This window comes from Solea solea, chromosome 11, assembly GCF_958295425.1.
Source record: "Solea solea chromosome 11, fSolSol10.1, whole genome shotgun sequence".
NCBI lineage: Eukaryota > Metazoa > Chordata > Actinopteri > Pleuronectiformes > Soleidae > Solea > Solea solea.
The window spans coordinates 11,670,327-11,694,010 of NC_081144.1; the positions used below are offsets into that span (position 1 = coordinate 11,670,327).

Here is a 23,684-nt window from a genome sequence, read left to right on the forward strand (position 1 = left end):
AGTGCAGTCATCTTGTTTATTTTCTTTACCTGGCGCACACACACACACACACAGTCTGGTTTCCATGACTTCAGAGGATATTACATTTCCCTGAGACTTACTCTAACCTTAACCATACCTACTACTGACCTAACCCTAACCTTAAACTAGCCCTAACTACATCATAATCATTTTTTAAAGAAGTCAAATCCACATAATGTGACTGTGCAAACAGACTTAGTTTTCCACAAAAACACACACCCAAGCATTTCCTAGCCCCGGCCTATTCAAATGGTCGGCCCGTGGGCCACATGCAGCCCATAACTAACTGTATAGTGGCCCGGCCTATGGTTCCACCAAAAAAACTGAGAAAAAAACTAGAGAGACACTTCTTATCACTGTCCCTCAAAGATTGCTGCATACATTCCTACAGCAGTCTGATCGGTTTGATAGCATTGATAGTTCTTTTGTGTTCTGTTGAAGGCACTTTGAGATGTTTGTGGGTCGTATACGACATATGTTCACCTTATTTCAAAGAGAAACAAACGCTAATAATGTGCACCTTTTTGATTTCATGCACCTGAGATGACAAACGCCATGTATGACCAGAATAATTTTATTGCTAGTTGATGTAATTTTTAAATTTGTCCTTTAACTCAATTTAAATCCTGGACCTAAAAACAAGCCATTTTAAGGCGCGAGGACCAGCCAAAATGTCCTCACAGGGACACAATTTACTCAGATAGTTTTGAATCAAAATGTGTCCTCACAGCCTACTACAGACCTGGGTACACACACAATTGACAGCTCTTTTGTTGCACCAAGCGGCAAACAAGATCAGTAGATTTTAAGAGTCTTCATACAGTTGTCGGGTCATAAAGAGGGAGCTTTATGACGGCAAAGACAGAACAGTGAGGCTGTATAACAAAGTGTTATGTATGAAAGATGCCCCTGCTGACAGTTTGTTCTTAAAACCCCTCTGCGTTCCTCTCTCTACCCCCTTCACCCATACTCACAGTAAAATAACCTGACCTGGATGCATTTCAGATAAAATCATCACTGCCCCAAGTCACGTTTCTATGATCCATGGGCATTCTTCTCACACTCGTCTCTCGTCTCCTTCCTGTCCTTTTTCCACCCCTCACTGCTAGTTTCATGCAGCATCCTGAAAAAAAAACAACTAAAAGATAGCTAATCCCCATGGTCTTCAAATGTTCTATGTAACATCAGCATTATATGCCAGAGCTGCTCTCTGGGCCAACGAGTTGAAACACAATCGATTTATAATAGCATGCGCTCACACTTGAAACCCTTTTGTTTTTTTGGAGATTTATGGACCTTATCCGACTCATTCTTGGTTTTGGCCTCTGATTTCGCTGTGTTTGAGACTATAATTCAGACCACTAACTCCAGGTTCTCCACTTATTGGCACATCGCACTATGAGCTGAGTCTTTCAACACTTCAGAGGGTTTACGGAGTGAGTTTAGACATCTAATCTACACATACTCCATACTTCTGCTGACCCAGGCCAGTCTCCCCCCTCCCCTCCCGCCTATCCTTCCTTCCCCAGCCAGAGAGGTTGAACTCTAGAAGAAACCCCCACTGGGCCACTAACTTTCCCCCCAAACTCATTCTGCCCTCGTTCCTTCTCTCCCTCATTCTCTGGCTCACAAGTCTCTGCATCACTCTCCTCGATTCGTTTTTTTGCCCTCCCTTCTGTTTCAGCAAATACTCTCCCCATTTCATCAAGTTCCCTGTGGCCATTTTTTCCTGACTGCATAATTTGTTTTAGTTGACAAAGTTCTCTGCTTTTGTTTCTGGTTTTGGAAATGTTTCATTTTCAGTGGCTGCCAACTCGCTGGCCATTTTGTCAGACTGCCGCTTTCACTCATGGTTAACGGCACTGATTAAAACACATTTTAACACATATTGAAATTGTTCACATTATTCCATCTGTGATGGGAATTTATACCTCAGACATTTCATTTATTGATCCAAACAAAGGGCAGGTAGCCTCAGACGCATGCTTAAAGCCCCACGTGGGCCATAGCACAGTAAAATCAGGCTTTACTACTGTCTGACACTCTGATGTCAATTACAGATAAGACGTAAACTCCACATTGTTGCCACTTCCTCTGTCTACAGTTTTTCCAGGCAAGCAGTCAACAACAGCGGTGTGTAAGGCAATAAAGACAGCTTGTTTTTAAATGCCTGCGCACTAAATGCAGCATGGTGAGTTTGAAAGGAATGTAGAGCTTTTCCATTGCTGATGTGAGCATGTGTGCAGTGTGTGGACATGCTGAAACAGATTGCCAGTGATGATAGAGATACTAAACACCAGTCCACAACGGCCTCCCACTATAGCGAGATTCAGGTTACTCAGAACACACACACACACACATACACGCACGCACGTGCGCACACACACACAGGTTTGCATAGCTATTCTCATTTGGACACTACAGTAACTTTCATTTATTTAAGCCTCACATCTTCCCTAAACAAACAGACAATTATTGCCTAACCCTAACCTTAACCTAACCACAAATTTACATCTTTATCCAAACTAAAACCAGAGCCTCAGAAATCAGGTTATGTCTCATTAGGACCCGGCATTTGTCCGTCATGGAAAATAACACTTGCTCTCATACATTGCTTGGTTTTAACATACACACACACACTACTCATACCTTGTACGTGCCTAATTATTCAAACACTTGCAGTCTAAGCAATGCCAACACATTACCGTCCCTGCCTGTTGCTGGGAACCAAGGTCATCTTTCCCAACTGCACAAATAAACTTACGAGGCGAGCACCAACTATAAAGCTATACAAACTTTCTCTGTGCCTCAGCGCTGTTGTCCATCTTGACTCTCTCTTTGCAAAGAAAGAAACCACACTTCAACAAACATCTCGCTGCTCAAGCTTTACTTCCTCATCAGACACCTTATGACAATTTTTGCCACAACAACTTGGTGTCAGAAGTTTTTCTTATAAAAAAATTTAAATGCTAAAAATTTTAATTGATAATTGAACAGGTAATTAAGTGGAATCATTTTCTGGTTCCCAAAGATCCTTTCCTTTCCTTACTTTGTGCCGTTACAGTTTTTGCGTTACTTTGTACTGAACAGACGGTAAAAGAGCCCCTTGAGGAAAAGAATAACATTTATCATGCCACCCTCACTATGCTGAAGTAGACACACAGGAAGGGAGCAAAACATCTCCTTACAGCAACCTGACGTTGACACCAGACACATGCTTTGAGTGCGGCAGAAAGCAGCACTGGGCCAGAGATTTTTCCAGCTGGAAGCACAGGGGCGGTTCAAGGGGGGGGCGAAGAAGGGGCGACTACCGTCACAGCCGTGACCGAACCCCTGCCCCAAAGGCTGACTGACTACAACAGGTGGACAGCGGAGAGGGAGGCCCGGTGGATGACGTGACAGTAGACACATCTGAGACAGGTCATGCACCCACTCACACACTTACATGCTCACGCACTGAAGTAACACTTGCGACAGACACTGATTTTGACACACATACACTGATACATACCAGGAAATTGATTATTTAATCAATAAATATGTACCAGTTTAGAGTACATACACTGACTATGATCATAAAGGATTATTTTTTTTTTTAATAGAATATTTGGTGCTACACATTCTTGTTTGAAAATGACAGAGTTTACAGAAAACTCTCATGAGCTCAGTGGTAGATACATGTATCCAAAAATTATATTAGCCCTTTAATCTGCACTGATATAACCACAAATGTTTTTGTTGTCGTCATATTGTCCTTTAAATCTTCCTGGGTAGAGATTTAATGTGTCAGTTTGTTTTGTCTCTTGTGTTAAAGTTGAAAAAAACAACTGCTGTGAACTTTCGACTGTGTCTGCTTGGCTATGGGATTACCCTTATATGTGTATGAATGGAAAATGTTGAATGAAGTTGTGTCACAGAGCATCAGCACAGATGCAAGCGTGTCTCTCTCTCTCACTCTCTCACACACACACACACACACACTCTGTGTTCATGCATCCACAAAGTTTACATTAACACTTACACCGTCGTAGGTGGCGCTGTTTCGTGTCACTGACTCAGCTCCTCATATCTCCCTCTCTCGCCACGCGAGGAGTGAGTGAAGAAAGCTCTCAGCTGTAACAATGCCAGCTTTAATCCGAGCCACACCCAACCAAATTTGAACTGCATCGCAATGACTTTCTGCTTACTGTGTACAACATTCACTCATCACTATCACAAAAATTGCAGTATCCACTGAAACAAGAAGCCATAGCTGGCGTTACACGTGTGTTCGAATCCCTAAACGATGCTGGTGTACTCCTCCCTTACACACCACTCTTTCCAGTTAAGAAAATCAGAGAAAAAGTTCAACCAACGGAATGTTTGTTTTGTCATCGAGCTCCAAGTGTGTTAAATCCATATATACTTATAAAGCCAGTCTCTCCAAACAGCAGTTTTTTCAAGAGTGTAACATTTCTGGGTCATGGGTCAATCCCATCTCACCCAAGGGTATTCATGCCATTCACAATTTACCTAAACCTAAAACAGGTATGTGCAGATACTCTCAGATCCAAACTATGGTGCACTCAAATACATTTTAATTACCTTTCACTAATCTGAAACTTTTTCTTTATAGACCAATCCCACTCTAGGACTATAAATATAAAATTGTTGTATGACATCTATTATTTTACAGGACACTGACCTGGCTTCTGGAAGCAATGTTATCCAGATGTAACTCTGTTTGTGTGTAATTCTGTGTCAATGAACAAAAAAACATCTTTCCACAGCACATTGGCTTCATTACAACACTGTTTTATTTGACATGCCTAACATCACTGTCAAATGTTGCACTGTCCTTAATCCTGCTACTCTTTTCTAACACCTGACGATGTTTCAGTTCTCCAACAGCCGCCAGACCATCAGGAAACACTTCTTCTAAATGTTGATTTGGCTTTTGTTTGTTGACGTTTCTGTTCCTAACACTGGCTGTAGCCATGCTGTCTATATGCTGTTTGTTCTAATCATGCTGTTCTGTCCTCAGATCCTCTTCACTGAGCTTGGGGCTCTTGCTGAAGCCTTTAAATTAGCAGCTGGTAAACCAGTGACAGTCTACTCTGATACGGGTTGTTACCACTATAACAAATGTTGGGGAGGGAAGTGGTAATATTTACTACTGGCCTTATAATCAGCTAAAATTAATCACATAATCACAGACTTTGAAGTTCTATGTGTAATGATGATGTATATTTGAATATCTGTAAATATTTGTAAATATTTGTTTTTATACATTGTAAATTTATGCGTAAGATATTAATTGCCTTACTGAGTTTGTATGGTTTGTATGTTGTTTTTTTCCTCTAGCTTTAATGATTAATATTTCGATGAGTGTGTTTTATTATGGTGTATTTTTCTAGGTTTGCTATGTTTTCTAGAATGTTATTTTCTTTAGTTTGATAGTGTTGATGAGTTTAGATTCTTGATTTTTCTTTTTTAATGAAAGCATAGTTTGCAAGTTGCACAATAAAGAAGATACAGTGAGTCTATTTGTGTCTTCAAAAATAGAAAAAGCAATATCTTTTGTAAGTGCAATCCTAACGTTCTTTCTCGTTACATCCGTCAGCTACTCCACTAGCTGCAGGTTTTACATATGTTCAGCTCTGACAAGACATGTAATTTTATCAACTCATTTACCTCACTCTCCTCACGATATATCTCTGGTGGAGACATGATGTGTCACAGAGGAGGGATGGTTTGACTTCTGAAGGAGTGGCCATGCTCACCTGCGTTCACACACTGGTCTAACAGAGCTACTTTTCAGAATTCTATCACTCTGGGGCATTTTCTTTTTTTTCAAACAAAGTGTCTTTCATTCGCTGTCCTTTCTCTTTCTCTATCTGCACCATCATCACATTTGGCTAGCCTATTTGTCGGGAGGGGGGGATAAGAAACCTCCATTTTGTTCTCATAGGTCCATCATGTGCTCGTGTGCCCTCCCACACCTACTGTTGGCCCAGCCCTCCTCTCTCGCCATTGCACGCACTTGGTCTTGCACGTGCCCAAAAAGGCCCATCTGCAAACGCCTCCCACTTTTAATAGTAGCCTCTTTATCTTCATCTGTCATCATGTCAGAGCTGTAGCGCACTCTGTGGCTTCTCTCTTTACCAGCAACCTTTGCTAACTTTCCACACATGCAGGCACATGCAAGCATTCTAATACACGCAAAGTTTCAGCAAGTTTCCAGCACTTACGGCGAATTGGCACTAACTTACAGAGGGAGATAACAAAAGGAAATCCACAATAAAAGTTAAGGAGAGAAAAAAAAAAAGAGAGAACGTGAACCAGGCCTACAGGGCTTAGATGGATATCATCAGAGGGGCAGATATTCCACTCACTATCACTCACAAAACCTTCTTCAGTAGGTGGCTAAGTTGTCTGGAAAAAAAATAATTGGGTCGTACTGTCCAGTTTCCCCCTCATCTACTGAATCTTGGCCAACACTGGTTGGAAATAAAAAGAGCAATGTGAAGGGATTTGAGTTCCAAAAAAAGGGGCAGAGTGGCTGTCATCTTGAGCCATGTGGTTGCTTAGGGAGATGAACGTAGGGATGTCAGTCCAGAGCTGTTTATTAAACCAGAGGAGGCTCCAGTCGCAGCCAAACAGCACCACACATGCTGTCATCACACACAAATGGTCCAGTCCTAGCATTGCTAATTTGCTATGTAGAACAACATGGTCACAGGGACAGAGATGCCAGCGAGCAGATGGCTCTATAATGGTGCTTTTCTCCCATAACACTGAACGCCTGTGTCAAAACTAACAGTTCACACTGCTTTATAGGAATAACTAGGGGTTTAATAATTTGACGTGTTACAGTCATTCAAAACAAATTAAATGGAAATGAGAAAGGGGTTTTTGAGGTGATAAGGGACTAACTGCTTGTTTTATTCTGAGGTGACTTCTAAAAATGTTTTTACTAAGAAACACAAGATAAGCCTTTAAAACCCGAGATCAGTGATAGTATTGTTGATATCTATCGAAATACAAGTCACATGTCGTTACCAAGTGTCGCTTTCCTTTCACCTCACCACACTGAAACTTTCTATTTTGGTCATTGAAATGATATGTAATCGCCACATTTGTAAGGAAGAGACTAATGGTTTGCAAATGTTGCATATAGAACATACACTGTGGTTTCTTTAGATCTCAAATGTTCCTCTGAAATACCTCTGAAATCACTCGTGAGGTTTCCCCCAGGCTCAGCCCATTTCCTCTGCACAGCCAATAAATCTACAGAGAGATCGGTAAATGGCTCCTGAGATTGGCAGAGGTCAGAGATAGATCAGCTTTGCTCTCAAAAGCAAACAGTTGAGTGAACACTCAGGTGTCTTTGTGGCTGTTTCATTGTTTCTCAAGAGAGGTTTGTAAAGAGCAATAGTGTCAGACAAAAGACAAAACCATGATGGGACTTTTGTCTTTCTACAACTATACTAGAAAGGGAACCCTGTGCGTGAAGGCTGAGCTCATCATTTTCATATCCACATACAGCCAACTTTCTCTTTTGTCTCTCCCTCCCTTCCTACCTACACTCAAATATACAGAATACCCACATAAGCACATTTGCAGCCAAAACCCAAACCTACACGATCGAGCGCATACCTACTGACCTCCGTCCAGGATGGGCTGAAACCCAGCACTTCAACGTTTATGAAAATAAATGAGGCGGTACAATGTGCTGTTTGTGCTCTGCTTCGCCTCCAGTAGAGAAGGCTTCACTTTGTTAGTCGACATCCTTCCCTGCTGTCCCTCTCCTCCATTTAAAGTTTCGCTTTTACATTCCCTCTCATACCACATTTCCCACCAAAATGGCTCCTTTGCACAACTCCCTGAGCTCCCAAAGCCAACATGACCTCCTTGTGTGTGTGCGTAAGAATGCGATGAGTGTTTTTAATTATATCACTCCGCATGAGGACCTTTTTTTTTTTTTTGCGTGCAAGTGTGTAGCGCGGGTGTGACTCTGCACAGACAGACAGACGCATGTATGCTTTTCAGAGACTGCTCATGTTTGTGTACGAGTGTGTGGCGTAAAAAAACATTCCCAAAGCACATACTTCACACAAAAAAAAAAACTGTTCTCCTTATTTCCACCAGGGGTTCCAACTGAGCAGACTTGAGAAGCTTTGACAAAAGTTTCAACATGCACTTCATTCCATTCTTTTAAAACAATGCTTCCTTTTAATTTCATCCCACTGTGATGCAGCCTCTCACAGCTGAGTCCCTCATGTGTGCTCTGTTTACGTCACTCCCATGAAGCTACAAACTGTGGTCTGAATGAGGAGTCCGGGTGCAGCAAAGGACTTCAAATTTCGGTCCGGGCCATGTGTGCTGAAGGAAATGACCTACCAGCTTTTCAAAACATCCCTGTGGCCGGGTTTGGGGCCAGGGCTCCGATCCTGATTGGCGAAAGCTTAGAGAGGTGTTTCAGGGCTCAGTGGTGATGTTATCACATAGTAAGTGGCCTTAATGGGCTTCCAAATGTTTGTTTGAAGGACTCCCATAATGACAGGGATCAACTGATTACAGCCTTCGCTACATACTCATGTGCAGAGAGCTGTCAGACCCGCTCATGGATGAACAAGCGCCACTGCGCCCTCGTAGAGATATGGGTGTTAGGGATGGGAGTCTTGCAGCATACCCACATGGTCAGTGAATCTCATTCACACATGACTGGAAGGTTGAAATGAAGCGCTAAGATTTTCTGGCTCCACTTCCCCCCCTCATGCATTAAGAGGGGAGAAAAGCCGACTATCTCTACATGTGCAAACACAGTCCATCTGCACCATCCCTGTCTCTTCCCACCTCTGTGCGAAACAGGTATTTCCAAAGACACTCTGGTGCCAAAACAGAGCGTCGTCGAGAGAGGTGCGCCAACCTGTCGGCACAGCATGAACTGCCAACAAAAGGTGGGTGTTACCCAGGCTACCCTTTTAAACAACAATTACGCACAAGCTGAGCATGAACACAGGGCTATTTAGTGCACACAAAAACATGCAAGTGTTCACACACACACACACACGCACACACATAAACACAAAGAAACATCTACAGTGCTGCTCCCTTTATGTGGAAGGTATTTTCTCAGTCTGGCCTACAGACAGCCATGAAAACAATGAGCATGCTTGTTAAGCCAACTCCTAGAGAAGAGGTAGAAGAAGAAACAAGGGATGGGGTATGTCTAAACCAAGGCCTTTTGTCTTCTTCACTAACATTTAAGAGAGAGGGGAATGAGACTGCTGACAGTAAAATGACTTGTAACATTCCTTGTCGAGGGATCCACCAATCGGACGAAAAGACAAAAAAAAACAGCTGAGAGTTTTCAACCGAGGCCTTAACACACAGACACAGTGCAATTTAAGGGTAAGACACGTCTGGAGCTGACGTGATTAGTTAATTATACCATTAACTTGTACGTCTCTTAAGATTTAATCCACAACAAAACTCCCAACTGGTTTATTCATAATGACTTGGTGTCATGAAACAAGACCAACCAAAGGTCACTGCAAACACGCTAAATGGAAAGATTAATGTTAGGTTGAGGTTATTAGGAAAAATTATATTTTTATATTGTGTATGTATATATATATATATATATACGCACATGCTCTGAGACAGACCTTTAACTTAATATGTGCGGTCTTTAACCCTCATGAGCAGTACAATAATGCCATTGTGGCAGACCAGGCATGTATGAAGTCCCAGTGCATGTGGTTGCCTGCGTCTGTTTGTGCTTTAATACTTGGTTTTGTTTTAAGTCATGCCAGTGTGAGAAACCGAAAAAAGAATCCATCTGTCAGTGCAGAGGGAACTCACTTTGCATTAGGAGTATGTTTCTAGTTTTTCGATGAAAGAAATTCTGAGCGTGAGAGAGAAAGCGGTGTGGTGTGTGTGTGTGTGTGTGTGTGGGGGGGGGGGGGAGTGCAGTGTCTCTGGTGGTGTGCTTGCTTGCATGTGTGTATCTGTGTGTGTGTGTGTGTTTCCCTAGCAGGGTGTGTTCTTGGATTCCACCAGACTAAGACATTACCCCCAGGTGCTCGCTCTCCCTCTCACTCTGATTCTGTGAAAAATACCTTAAGGATTAGGTGGGCAGCAGCAAAAAAAAAAAAAGAAAAAGGGGGGGGGGGGTGTTGAGGTGATTGACATCTGAAAGGCTGGAGAGGTGCTCAGGCATGCTGAGAGAGAGGGGACTGCACACACAGACAGGGGGCTCACAGGCTCTGCACTCAGCTGTTGCCACCCACACCCATTATAGTCCCTCCACCACCTACCACCCACCACCACCTGCCGACCCCTCAACACTGCACCCGGATAAGGTTTCCCCCCGCTTACCTTTACCTCATACCCTAACCCAAACAAGAGTGCTCCTTCTTCTCCCCTCTCTCATCCCTACTCTCACACTAACATTCTCCGCTGAGGATTATGCAGCAGGGGTTTTTGTACATGGATACTTCCTGGCCCAGGATCCTGACACTGATTATAAACAGTCTTACAACAAACAGGTGTTTTCAACAATAAGCAGTGTTTGTCCGCATAGTTTTGTGTAAACTGCCGAGAAAACACACACTGGATGGTCAACAATCTCCTCTTTGTGCTCCGCGCTCCACACATCATCTCAGCCTAGCACTTCAGAATGCAACAGTGCCCCCTGTGGTCGACCCTCACACTACAAGTAAGGAACCACAGGCACATGGTGGATGTTTGACTCCCTGCCTTCAGCTCACCTTTCCGACCACGAAAAGATGTGTTGTGCTCACGCTGGAAACTACCAATACAGTCAGATTAAGTCTTGAATGACAATTTTGCTCTGTTTCAAATGTTTATTGATGCTCTGCGCTCACGTCGCCTCACGCCGAAGAATGTTGTTTTGTCTTTAATTGCAGACTTGTGGGCTGCATGCCTCACAAAAGCTCTGTGAGAGGTCACCACACACACACACTGCAGCCAGAACCAGTCTGTGGTAACAACCACACCATCTACAAGCATCTATAAGCAAACCTAAACCACAGCAACAGAGTAATCATTGTATTGATTAGAGTTGGCCTTATTCCTCACAGTTTCTATAGGGTTTTTTTTTCTCTGTTTTACTACCGCTCATAATATATCACAAACAGACCCTAAAGTTTTCCATTTCCACAACATTATACACACTGACGTGTAATTTAAATAGCTATGTTTCTCTGCTTTCCACTGTAAACCCAAATTGTTTAATGTAACTTGACAGAAGTGGTGGTGTGGGCCATTTAACCGTATGTGCTTTGTGTGGAAATAGAAAATGAGACACAAGAGGGAGGAGGTTAGTTACTTACAGAGAGCGGCCATCTCTTTGGGCAGGTCAGCACCAAATCTCCCAAACAGGCTGCTGTTGGCCAACAGGTCAAAGGGGGAGTGGCTTCTCATGGAGTTGAAGGCGAAGGGGTACACGGCAGGTGGAAAGCCCGTCATGTGTCCCACCTGCTGTTCCCTGTTGGTAGCCATGGTGACAGAGCACCCAGGGGTCCACAGAGCGAAAGTAACGGCTTTCACAACACCTACAAATTCCAGCTGTAAAGTTGCAATCTGTGGACTTTCGCAGGATGTGGAGGATGGAGGAGCGATGGTTTAGTGCGGGAATGTTGTACTCCACTTTGGAAGAGTCATCGGTTCACTTTTCTGTAGAAGAGAAAGCAGACAAATGTGGGTTTTTTGTTTGTTTTTGATACATTTGCCAACATAAAACATGGTAAGTGTTTGTGGTTGATGAAAATAAAATCAATGTTTCACTTTAAGATTCTTTATGGATTCTGCAAACACAATTCACATTCAGTCAACTCTCGAGTCCATCTACAGTCTGGGACAGAGAACAGTTTACCCACAGACGTAATTTAAGAACTTCAACCCAACAGGTATAAGGGGATGTGAAGGAAGAAGGAAGCGATGAAGATATAGACGCGAGTGAGAAAGAATGAGTGAGGTGTGAGCGAAGAAGCCAGAAAAAGTAGGACGGGGCGAGGGGAAAAGAAAATAAGAAAGAAGTTTGGAAAAAGTTATAACAGGGAAGAGCGGGAGGTGAGGAGGGAGGGGAAAAAAAGAGAGTGAGAAAAGAGAGAGAGCTCTTGTTCCAGCAGTTTTGAAGAGCTTCCAGACTTCTACAGTGATTCCAGGCTATGCCATATGATTTAAATCACCAGAACTCTACTATAAAGAGCTACTCTGTTCCTGCTGCCAGCCTAGCACAGCAGCCTGCCTCTCTGCCTCTTCCCCCCAGGACCAGAGGCCCAGACACGGGGTCCAGAGCATGAGGGGGGTTGTAGTGGGGGGGCAGCAGGGTGGATGCTGGGGAAAATGAGATCCACTGATTGCTAACTGCTGCTGTCACTTCCAACTATCTTCTCGTGAGGTCAGGCTCCCATCCCACAGAGTCATTTTGGCTCTAACCGCCTGCTGCCTGCCCGTCACTTTGACTCCTCACAGTGGGCAAAGACAAGTGAGGCTCAAGTGTGCACAAGGCTTCAGTTATGCCTCTCATTTGACTGTTAATACGAGAGGAGGAAAAATCCAAGCGGAGCCTCCCATTTTCTTCTCCATGTTTTCCTTTTGCCTTTCACTTCCCGAGTGTGATTTCGCGAGTGGGTGGTGTGATCAGCTTGTTTTTTAAATGTGGCTTTGAAAAAGAGCAGAGCCAAGGAATTTGGAACTACTGTGGCTTGTGAATCTGGGAGAAAAGACAAGGAAAAAATCTCGGTGATGAATTTCGTATAAACAGGGAAATGAGGAGGGGGAAAAACAAGGTCTAAGGCTGAATTGGTGAACTGGTGAACTGAGCGGAAAAGCACGGAGGAACAGTGACAGGGTCTGGGCACTGGGGGGCACTAAGAGGTGGCGCTGTGCCCGGGAAAGAGGAGAGCGTTCCAAGATGCACACATATGCACCACAAAGTCTGAAAGGCATCCACATGCAATCAAGCACTGACAAAAAAAAGACTCCACACATGTGTGAGAGCACCCAGTCTCACACGCACGCACACACACACACACACACACACACACACCTCACCCCTTGCCTTTTCCAGGGCTCTGGCTCCTTCCCTGCCTCTCTTTCTGGCTCTTTCTCTTTCAACAGAGCCAGTTAATTACACCCTACTGCTGCAGGCAGCTTCAAACCACCACTAATTTAGAGTTCCATTACAGTAAACTGTTCCACATGTGCATCCAGGGCCCAGGCAGGCTCGGGTGGCCACGTTTCAGGAAGGAGCAGCCGCCGATAGGCACCCACCCCCATCCTGCCAACACAACCATACTGCCATCTTTCTTTTCCTTTGCTTCTTTCACCTTCCACCTCAGTTGCTTTCTTTCCCCTTTTCAACCTTCTCTTCATCCGTGTCCACCTTCGATTCGCCGCCCCCCCCCCCCCTTTTTCTAACCCGCCCAACACCTCCACTCTATAATATTGTCTTTATACCCGATTCTCTTCTTTGCCTCCCCCAAGCGCACCCCATCTTCCTCTGCTGATACAAATATGACCCTGTGTAGTAGTTTCACTGTGTGCCTAACACACAAAAACATCACTACAGATTTCACAGTGGGCCTAATGGGAGAAGAAGTACAGATTGGAAAAACAAAACTGCCAGAAAAAGTTTTGTGTGTGTGTGTGTGTGTGTATGCATGCATATTATGAGAGTGTACTTGGCCAGCATTTCGCCCATTTGGGTATCTGCCTCATGAACTCAAACCAGGCCCCATAAAGGCAGCTCAATCTGTCTGCTAGTGCTGGGAGAAAAGAGAGGAAAAATGAAGATGTGTGAGCACAGACAGAAATCAGAGCAGAGAGAGAGAAAGACTGTGTGCATGTGACTTTTATATGCCCACAGGAGGGAACAACTGTACACTGGTCCAAAAATGATGCTTAAAGTGAGCCTCAACACCCCCAGAGCACACAGAGACTCGAGCCTAAGTTCAGTGAACAGCTGTGTAACTGTATTTATATACAAGTCATGAGACAAAGAAAGACGCTGGGGTAAAACAAAATGAAGGAAGGGACAGCGAGAGAGAGAAACATCAATTTAAAATGAACCCCCGTAACGTCACCGTTAACGTTATTCCCCTAAAAAAATAATGAATTAATAAAGGAGTTGGCGCCAGTGTTTTTTAATGAGTCACGTCAGCACAGCAGCTTTTTTACGGAGCCATTTATGTTTTATGTTAGGTGCTGTGGAAGGCTCACTTTGCCAGCCCGTCTGGGGCTATAAGGGAATAAGGGGAATTTGGGAGTGACCTCATCCCCTGTTAGCCAGGGCCAAATGGGCATGGAGGGCCTCCCCACTTCCCCTGAGCCTGGGGGGCACACAGGAGGCAGGAGGCGGCCAGGCAGCCGAGGAGCACCAGGGCCAGCTATGGGTGGGTTCTCTACTACTGCTGCTGCTGCTGCTGCTGGGACTTTCCATCATTGCCTAGGAGGTGCATTGTGGCAGTTCAAATTTACTTTGGTTGTTTCTGTAAATAGCGAAGTGCCAGACCTCACAGTAGTTCATCATGTTAGAACAGACTCATTGGTTACACTCAGGATAATCCATTGATTTTATCAGGACGAGATGTCGTGGAGCAAATGAAATGAAATCAATCAAAGTCAGCAATCTGGAGACAGTGCTGCAGGACGAGGCACGCACCAAGAGACTTCCTTGTTTTCTAAAGAGATGGGATTTCAACAAAAAGACAAATTCAAGCAAGAGTAAACATAAACAGAACAGAACAGAGAGAGGGAGAGAAAGAGAGAGAGAGAAGGTGAAGGAACGGTTCCCACAGATTGAATGTCTGTCAAACAAAGGGTATCAAATCCTCTGTGAGCAAAACAACAATTGTTCCTTAACCGTTGTGACGGAGCAAGGCCCCTCAGGCATTAAGTACTGCAGTCAAACATAACAAATAAATCAAAGCATCTCAGGAAGCTCTGCGCCACACAACCTACAACACCAATGGGTTTTATTTTTCGAGCACCAGAAACCTCAAGTGATTACCCGGCATATATGAGCAGGAGTCTGAGTGTCCTGGTTGACCTGGTTTGTTTACAGGACATTTTTAATTCCAGTCAAAGAATACACAAAAGAATGTACTGTAACTGTGAGTGATGTTATATTGAGTTATAATTGTATGTTTGTCTTTGTGGATATTTGCCTTTGAAGTCACATTTATTTTTTGACTCTTTACACAGTGACCGTGTGTCATTTTTCAGAAACGGGGTGAGTCCATGGGTTTTTGTTGCCAAGTTTCCTGGAAGCAACACTATACAAATATCAGATACTTTCTGCAAGGTAAGAATAAATAAATAAATAAATAAATAAATGAGTAAATGTGGCAATTAGCTCAGGCAGAGCTGCAAGTCAAAACCTTGACTTCATTCAAACAAATCCACAGCCTCAAGATAAATGAAGAGTCCTTTAGCTCTTTCTCCACCTTTCTCACTCCTGGATTGTGCATATCTTTCAGGCACCGTCTTCCAATTGTCAAGATAATATGTTACATTCAGTAACTTTGTAAAGGAAACAACTTGACGCACACGGGGTTAAGTTGGGGTTTTCAGTTGTGGATGAAGTCATACACAGCAGTTACACAATGCTTTTATAGTCCATGTGTCTGAACTGAGCTGAGTCCAATTGCTTGGAGCAAAATGAATATGTGTTATCGTCATCGCTGCAACATATGCCCGCACAGAGCAAACAGCAACTGTTAAAGGAGTCAAAAACTGTCCAAGAAAATTAAAAAGTCTACAATGACACCGGATCATGGCAGCCTTATCTGATCTTGTTGCTGGCGTCAGTGGTATTTTGACAGTGAAAACAATATCCTCAGTACTATTATCTGACGCTGAGCTGACAGCTTCCAGTCTTTCAACAAGTGGTTGGCTAATGGCTCTGAGAGAGGCAGCTAGTGACAGACAGTCCAGTGTCTCCAAACAGATCTGCATACCATCACCTCAGACTTGTTTGACATCTGCCTGCTCTTGGCATCACACAAACATGCATTTGCTTACAGCAACAATGCAAAGTAGCACCTCTATGTAATCATTTGTCACAATAGATGTATTGTTTTCCAGGAGTGCCACAGGGGAGTGTCTTGTTGCAATCTTTAATCATTAGTTCCTATTTTTGTATTTGCTCTTTTTTTTCAAACTATAATGTTACATGACAAGCTGTGTTGACTTACAGTGATGGAAAGAAGCACGGAAAGAGTGAGAACTCATACTGAGACATAAAACATTTTGTGACACGATGAAGTCATCCTGACAGTTTGCTGTTCATACGATGTGGTAGTTGTGCTTTTTTTTCAGTTTTTGGGGGAGTACTCAACATGTAGGCTCCAGGAGAGGGTCCAGGAGAGGAAGGAAAACACACCACGACAGAAAAAGGCAAAGACCTGATGGTAAGAACTTTTGAAAAATAAATCAGAGAGAGACCGGGAATAAAGTAAGAAGACAGTTTGACTTGGCAACAGTGAGAGGGCCTCTCCACTAGAAATGAAACTTTGAGTAGGTGCTTCTTACTCATTTTGTGCTGAAATGACTGAAAGAGGAACTGTTGTGGCAACTATGAAGGTGTTTTTCTTCCTCAACTCAAGAGTTTTTAAAGCAATTCATTCCTACAGAGACACATAATGGATGGGTTTCACCGCCAATCTCCACCTTTAGCCTAAGGAAAGCAATGCTCAGACAGAAGCAGGCCCAAACACACACACACGCAGGTACAACATGCAAAATAACACACATTCACACAAGTCTAACTTAGGGGCAAAAGAGCTTTTAATGAGGGCGCCTGGAAAAGTAAGTCCTCACAATCAGAGCGGCACACCTGCACAAATAGACATAGGAAATGGTGTGCAGATAGTTTCCTTGTTAATTATAGTGTGGCAATGCAGGAGCCCCTCGATTCCCCTGAAACCACCTGTCTAACTCCTCCCTTCCACTTGGCCTTAATTGCTATAGAAATTCCAGAAAGAGACAGGTATCAACAACTCCCAGATTTACTGCTCAAAGTCATGTCACAAAGACAGAAGATTTTGCAATACCACAGCTTTTATGGGTCAGCTGTTGCTCCAGTGGTTCCCCCTGAAAAGCATCCAATATACTGGCGAATGTGTGTGTGCACACTGGGTACGCTTTTTAATATTTTACAACTCTATTTTCTTGTCTGTTTTACTCTACTTTTGGTTACCCTGGCAGCTATAACAGACAGCTAAGGCACACACTGTATGACCTATTAAACACAAAGTTTAATAAAAAGAAGGATTAACCATTTCATGCTTTAGTTCCAAAGTACATAAAGTACATGTCAACAGTGTGTTGATAGAGAGCATATGAGCTCTGGCTGCACTGTGCTTGATGAATAAATATTTACGACAACAAAAAAAAAAAAGGGGGGGGGGGGATGTTTTTGGTGAGGCAGATGAAGCTGCAACACAACACACTCATGATCACAATACGGGGATCGTGAGTAATGATACGCGCACATCTGGAGCATATAACAAACCATAATTGATTCCAAACTAACACTGAAGACAAGCAAGAATGCTACGACGGCACATCATGGAGAGGAAAACTACTCTGTACGGACAACCTGTCCTCGCATAAGACCCAGGGGTGGTGCGCTGATGGAGGGGACGGGCTCTGTATCTTCCACTCCAGATGTCACCATCTCTGTGTCAAACTGATGGACCAGATGACAGTGGAGGTCTATACAGACATCAGTGGCCTTCAAGGAGGAATAGCTCACTCTGCTGTGTGGGTGTCTCTTTCAGTAATTCACTCGCAAACTGTCCTTCACACTTATGCCATAAGTCCACCAGGGGAAATAAAACAGTGGACGGCAGGTGCAAAGCCATGGCAGCCCAGCTCCAGTGCCTCACCTACACACTAGTAACTACAGCAGCAATAAACCAAAGCAGTGAGGACTCGGTGCCTGATCTTTATCTGATATCCAAAATCACAAAGCATCAAATGGAATGTGGCACACATGGCTGTTAACAAGTGGAACCTGTTAACCTAGCACATATGCCACACATCAATAAGTAATGTTCACTGGCATGTTGCTGCTAACTATGGGAACGCAATGAATAAACGTCCATGTAAACTAAGACCAGAGCTGCCGACACACCTCACTCCACAGGAATTAGCCTCAGCTCTTTAAAATGTGGAAAACAACGCTGCTCTATTCCAAATGTTCATAAAAGCAAAACACACAGGTCAAGGTATGGCGACTCCTCTGGTGAATACACATTCATACACATCAAACACATGCAAGCGAGCAAACGTACTAGCACACTCTAATACACATATGCTAATGATAAAGCGCTCCACAGGCACTGGGTAACATTCATTAATAAGCACATATGTGCACACAAACACACTCGCGTGAGTTCAAGTATGTCACATTTATAAGAAGTAACAAATAACCATTAAAACACTCAAATGTGCCTTTTAGTGTTCGGACTGAAATCTGTTTATTTTCCATGAAAACAATGATTAACCGTCTCACAGCCTCTAAACTGACCTGCACACGCAAGTCTCTGTCTTCAATTAAAACTGTCGACCTCTTCCCAAAAAAGCATAGTCTCTCTTTCTCTCACACTTTCTTTCTTTCTTTCTTTCTCCTTGTTAACAGAGAGTGAACAGGATGAAGGAAGATAAACAAGGGCTTAAGTTGCTGGTTTTAAACTTCCCAAACCGAGTATAAATGACTCACCGGCTCTCGTTCAGATGGACAGATCGACTACTTGAAGGTCTGATGAGCGCAGCTAGCCAAGGAGAGAGAGAAAAGATGTGTGTACGTTCATCAGAGTCCTTCTGACAGCAACGACAGCACAGCAATGAGCCTCCCTCTCTCTCTCTCTCCCTCCCTCCCTCCCTCCCTCCCTCCCTCCCTCCTTCTCTTGCACTCTCCTCCTCCCCTCTCCAGTCTCTTAAAATCACTCTTTCACTCCCCAAAGACAGGCGCATACTCACTCTCTCTCACTCACACACTCAAGAAATAATTATACTTTCTGATTCATAAAGCCTTCCTTTGTCACGTGACTCAACACTTCAAATATACAGCACATTTTTTCACATGCCACAAAATGCCTGGAGGGAAGAAAAAGGCCCAGAGAGCTTTGGTTTCTGTTTTTAATTCTCTCTCTCTCGCTCTCTCCCTTTTTTTTGTCTCTCGGGTGAATTCTTTTTTCTCCTTCCTCTTCTTGGCTTAGGAGTGGGTTTACCTACAAACTGTTTGTGCATGTTGAAATGCAGAGCCGTGACGACACGTGAGCTCATCGGTGTTTGATCAATAAGTTCACAGTTTGATACGACAGGATGTGTGAGTATCCTGAACAACACATTTCACTGTTTTGATTTCACAGCGAGCACGCCAACAGGTTTCTTCTTCTTCTTCTGCCAAGAACATCCGAGCGATTTCACCTTGTTATTTAAACCTGCCGTGATTGACATATGGAATAAACATAAATGGACTTCAGCGCCACACTGACATGTAATGCAGGTGTGCTGTTTTTGAGCAACTCGTGTGTTTGTGTTTGGCTCCGTGTTTTATTGCTCACAACGTTTCTGTGACAATTTTCCCACAGCCCTGATAATAAATCACGACCACGATAACCACTGCTAACGCTACGATCGCTGAAGGGACAGACAGTATGAGCATCCTTTTGAAACTGATTAAAGTTTTGGACACAACTGACAAAGATAAAAAAAACAAAAAAAAAAAACATTCTGCTCTAATTTTCATGATAAATGAAAATCAGAATTTGCCATTCAGTGCTTACATTTTTGGAGAAACAAAACATATGTCAACTTCCTGCCAATTACTGGCATTTGGAAGTAATTTTTTTTTTCTTTTTTTCTTTTTTTTTCTTTTCCAAAAGTACAGATTATTAAAGATGAACAGATTCTCTGAAGCAAAATCCCCTCTTGGTTTCAGAAATGAAACTAGTAGTAGCACATCAACTGCAGAGACGTCCCATGTGAGATGGCAGAGCTGCGCGGCGAAAGCTGCAGCAGAGTTGGGTGTGCCCCTGAACGTACCCCTCACTCCATATGAGATCACGTGTTTCAGATCTGTGTTTATGTGTTTGTGGTTCTGGGTGTGTGCCCTGTTTTTTTTTCTTCTGAATGTTATGTTTCTCATGCTGTTTTGGTTATGAGAAGCCAGGCAAACCTCAGAACTGGGAGGAGAAGGCACACCTCAGTGGGCACCTCAACGGGCACTTTTTGCCACTTCAGCAGGGCACAGAACATTAGACAGACGGGGGGAAAAAAAGCACATAAATGTCCGTGTACAAACAAATGTGTACTTCTTTCCTGTCAAAGCACAACGTCTAATGTGTGTCTAAACCAATCAAGAGCAGCAAAACCAATTTATACATGCATTACTTATTTTAAAACGTCATCTAAAAACTGTGCCCTTCAGGCATATTGGCCATGCATCACTTCACTCTCCTACATCTCAGTCTGAAGCAGAATTTCCAACCGATGCAGCATGTGGAACTTTTCTTCCTCTCAGTCTTCCCAGACACAGTTAAGACAAGCTATAACTGCAGCTTACGGTGTTTGTAAACTCCTGTAATTGACCTGATACAGGCAGAGATCTCATGCTCAAATGCACTGACCCCAAAGTGTCTCCAGGATAAAGTCAAGCTATCATAATAACGTATAAAAAAGAAAAAGGAAAATGTGTTTCCAATCTTTTCAAGCACACATGGTCAACAGTGGCTTACTGAAATGTTCGTTCATACATTTTTTGATGCGGATATGCCAGAACATAATCAAGTCAAAAGAATGGATAAGCAGCGAGAGGCACTCTTGCCTTTTTGGTAGAAACGTTATATTCAGGAAGCACAGATCTAAGCCATACTGCAAAACAGCACTTCCACCGATCCTTATCTCGTTTACATTTGATTTACGCGTCGCGTATGAGGCCACTAAGACTAATAGAAATCCTTCCACTGTTTACGTAGCAGTACTAAATTAGCAATTGAGTAATATGAAACAAGACGATAAGCTCAGCCAAAAGACACTGAAAATCTGAAAGTGTGAATTTCAAGTTAGTGTGCTGCTACGAGTCTGAGGCGAAAGCATGAGCTTGTGCAGTCAAGTACACGAAGATGGTCGTGTGTGTGTGTCAATGTGCAGAGCATGCTGCGCTCTTTATTAAGTTATTACAGTGAACTTGAGCAGGGGGTTTGTTTAGGCTTTGAGAATGCGTGTGCACAATTCTGAATATGTGTCTGTGTGCATGGATGAGTGTGTGTAGGCAGTAGCAGCGAGGAGGTCAGAGGTTACTAGTGTTTGTGTTTCAGTGTCAGTGAAGTGTGCTCCAAGCAGAGATTTATGATCATTGTGTCTGGGAGGCTGTAGAGTGGGGGATAATGAAGACAGATCAGGGTGCTATCTCCCTCTCTGGGCACCACTGGAAACATGGCCTATGGCCCCCACCGTTCTCGTATCATTAACTTCAGCGTGTGACATCATAACACGCTGCCCTGACATCAATCCTAACACACAGTGCACTCTGACAAAAAGTGGAACACAGCGAGGCTATTCCTCACAGGAAGTCACCCGGCAAACACAGGCATTGCTCGGCTTCTCTGGGTGTGTTTATGAAGATATGAAATATTCATGACAACATCGTACCCAGTCGTGTGTTTCCACTTTAGCCGCAACTGTATTTGCATTCACGGAGCAGAAGCCTGCGGCTCGCTGGCGGAGCAAAGAGGAGCAATGGCAGAAAAGAAGGAAGAAGGGGGGGGGGGAGAGGATTAAAGAGAGACTAAGTGAGGAGGTGGAAAGATTGGGTTAGAAGGTGAGAGGGCCACTGGTGCGGGGAATCACAAATGTGTGAAAGAAGAGGGGAGAAAAGCGGAGTGTGAGATGGAGAGATGGATGGATTGTCAAAGTGTGTGTGTGTGTATGGGGGGGTGAGAAGGGACGCAGAGTTCGGGTGCCTGTGGCGGCAGGTTTTAATCAGTAACAAGACGCCTGTAATGAGATCACTATTTCCCCCCACGTTCAGATTGATGTCATGTGCAGTTTGGTGCCGCACTGAGACAGGCAAAGGGACGCGGGGCGAAACGGACGCTCCCACACGCCCCACACACTCCACACACTCCAGAGTCACGCGGCAACACATTCATTAACACGCACAACACACAAATATACACTCGCTCGCACTTTCTTGGTTACAGACTTAAACACACATCCTGTGAAATGAAGGCGCTCATTCATCCCATCTGGCGAAGTGCGCTCATTTAGAGTCCAGCCACCTTGAAGTAAAAACATACACGGAGGAATACGACACACAGGAAAATGACTTACTCATGGCAGAGGAGAAATGTGTGCGTTCGGGACCAATGGGCATTTACCACTATGTGCTGCTCTAACAAAAACAAATGAGCACAAAGCTTGAAAGAGAGACAGAGAGCCAAGAACTTTTTACTGCCATAGAAATTAAGGGAAAAAGAGAAGGGGAGAGGGAGAGATAGTGTGTGTGTGTGTGTATGTATGTATGTGTGTATATATAAGGGGTTTTGTGCATATCTTGGGTTGCGTTCAGAGTTGTCAACACAGCTACCAGCGTGTGTGCCAGCACATGAGCTCTCTGACCCAAAATGTGTGTCCAATGAAAGGTGAACGGCTCTCCTGTCTATACTTTCCTCAAAAAATCAGCCATGATGTCACCATGAACCCATCTTGAACCCACCTCTGTCAGAAAGCATTACTCCCTCCCTCTCTCTGCCTCATTTTCTGTTCCACCTCTCCCTCCTTCACGCTCCATTCCTGCTTCTCGAATTCTTCACCCAGCTCTTTTTCTTTCTTCTTTTTATATTTCCGTATTCTTCAACATTTCCCCTCTCCCGTCCATGTCTCTCTTCTCTCTCACTTACTTGCACACAAGTTTTTTTTTCTTTCCCCCCTTTTTTCTTTTTTTTTTCTGGCAAGAGTCATCTAATTGAATCACCAAAGAGCACAACTGTTTGCCAAAAATGCCAGGATGTTCTGATTATCATAAACTTTGTTTAAGCTGTGGTTTTGAAAAAAAAAAAAAAGATTGCTCTGAGTGCATGTGGGGAAGCCAAAAAAAATAAAAGCTGAAAAAAAAGAGGGGGGAGAAAAAGAGTAATAGTGGAGAATGCAAATGAAAAAGGAGAGAAAGAAGGAGAGAGAATACTGGGGAAGAGAAGGGTGGTGGGGGCAGCGAGAAGGCAGCCAGAGAGCCACATATGGAAGTGATTCAGTAATTACTGCAAATCTGTGAGCTCAAAAGGAAAGGTCTTCTTTTCCATGCCTCCATCCCTGCACATAAAACTGCCCTTGTGAGAAAGCTGGGCACTAAATACTCTACAGGAAACATGAAAAAATAACAACGTTTTTCATTTGCTTTCGCTGGCTGGCGTGATAGGTTAGTGTATAAATATGTATATAATGTACAGTGTGTTTATTATGTTGACTTTAAATACAGCGTCTGTGTTTTCTGGAGCAGTTTTTTTTTTCTTTGTCTCTATTTATCTCTGTTGATCATGAGGCTGATCCCACTGTCTAATACTATCTGCCTTCTTCACTCATTTGCTTTGCTAAACATAAACTGTAAATATCAATACAGTCAAATATATTTCCTGGTG

At 43.5% G+C, this 23,684-nt stretch overlaps 1 protein-coding gene across 2 annotated transcripts in view; it reads right to left on the reverse strand.

Annotated features, from left to right (window-relative positions):
* Nucleotides 1-23,684, reverse strand: part of rarga (retinoic acid receptor gamma a) — a 45,852-nt gene that overhangs the window by 20,770 nt on the left and 1,398 nt on the right. The window contains exons 1-2 of one of the 2 annotated variants that reach the window (XM_058643936.1): nucleotides 18,764-18,883; nucleotides 11,364-11,706 (exon numbers count right to left, since the gene is read on the reverse strand). In XM_058643936.1, the coding sequence (XP_058499919.1) occupies nucleotides 11,364-11,532 (169 nt within the window). In that variant the 5' untranslated portion in view covers nucleotides 11,533-11,706; nucleotides 18,764-18,883. Of the gene's footprint in view, nucleotides 1-11,363; nucleotides 11,707-18,763; nucleotides 18,884-23,684 lie in introns of those variants that run through there. The other variant, XM_058643937.1, reaches the window with a different exon arrangement.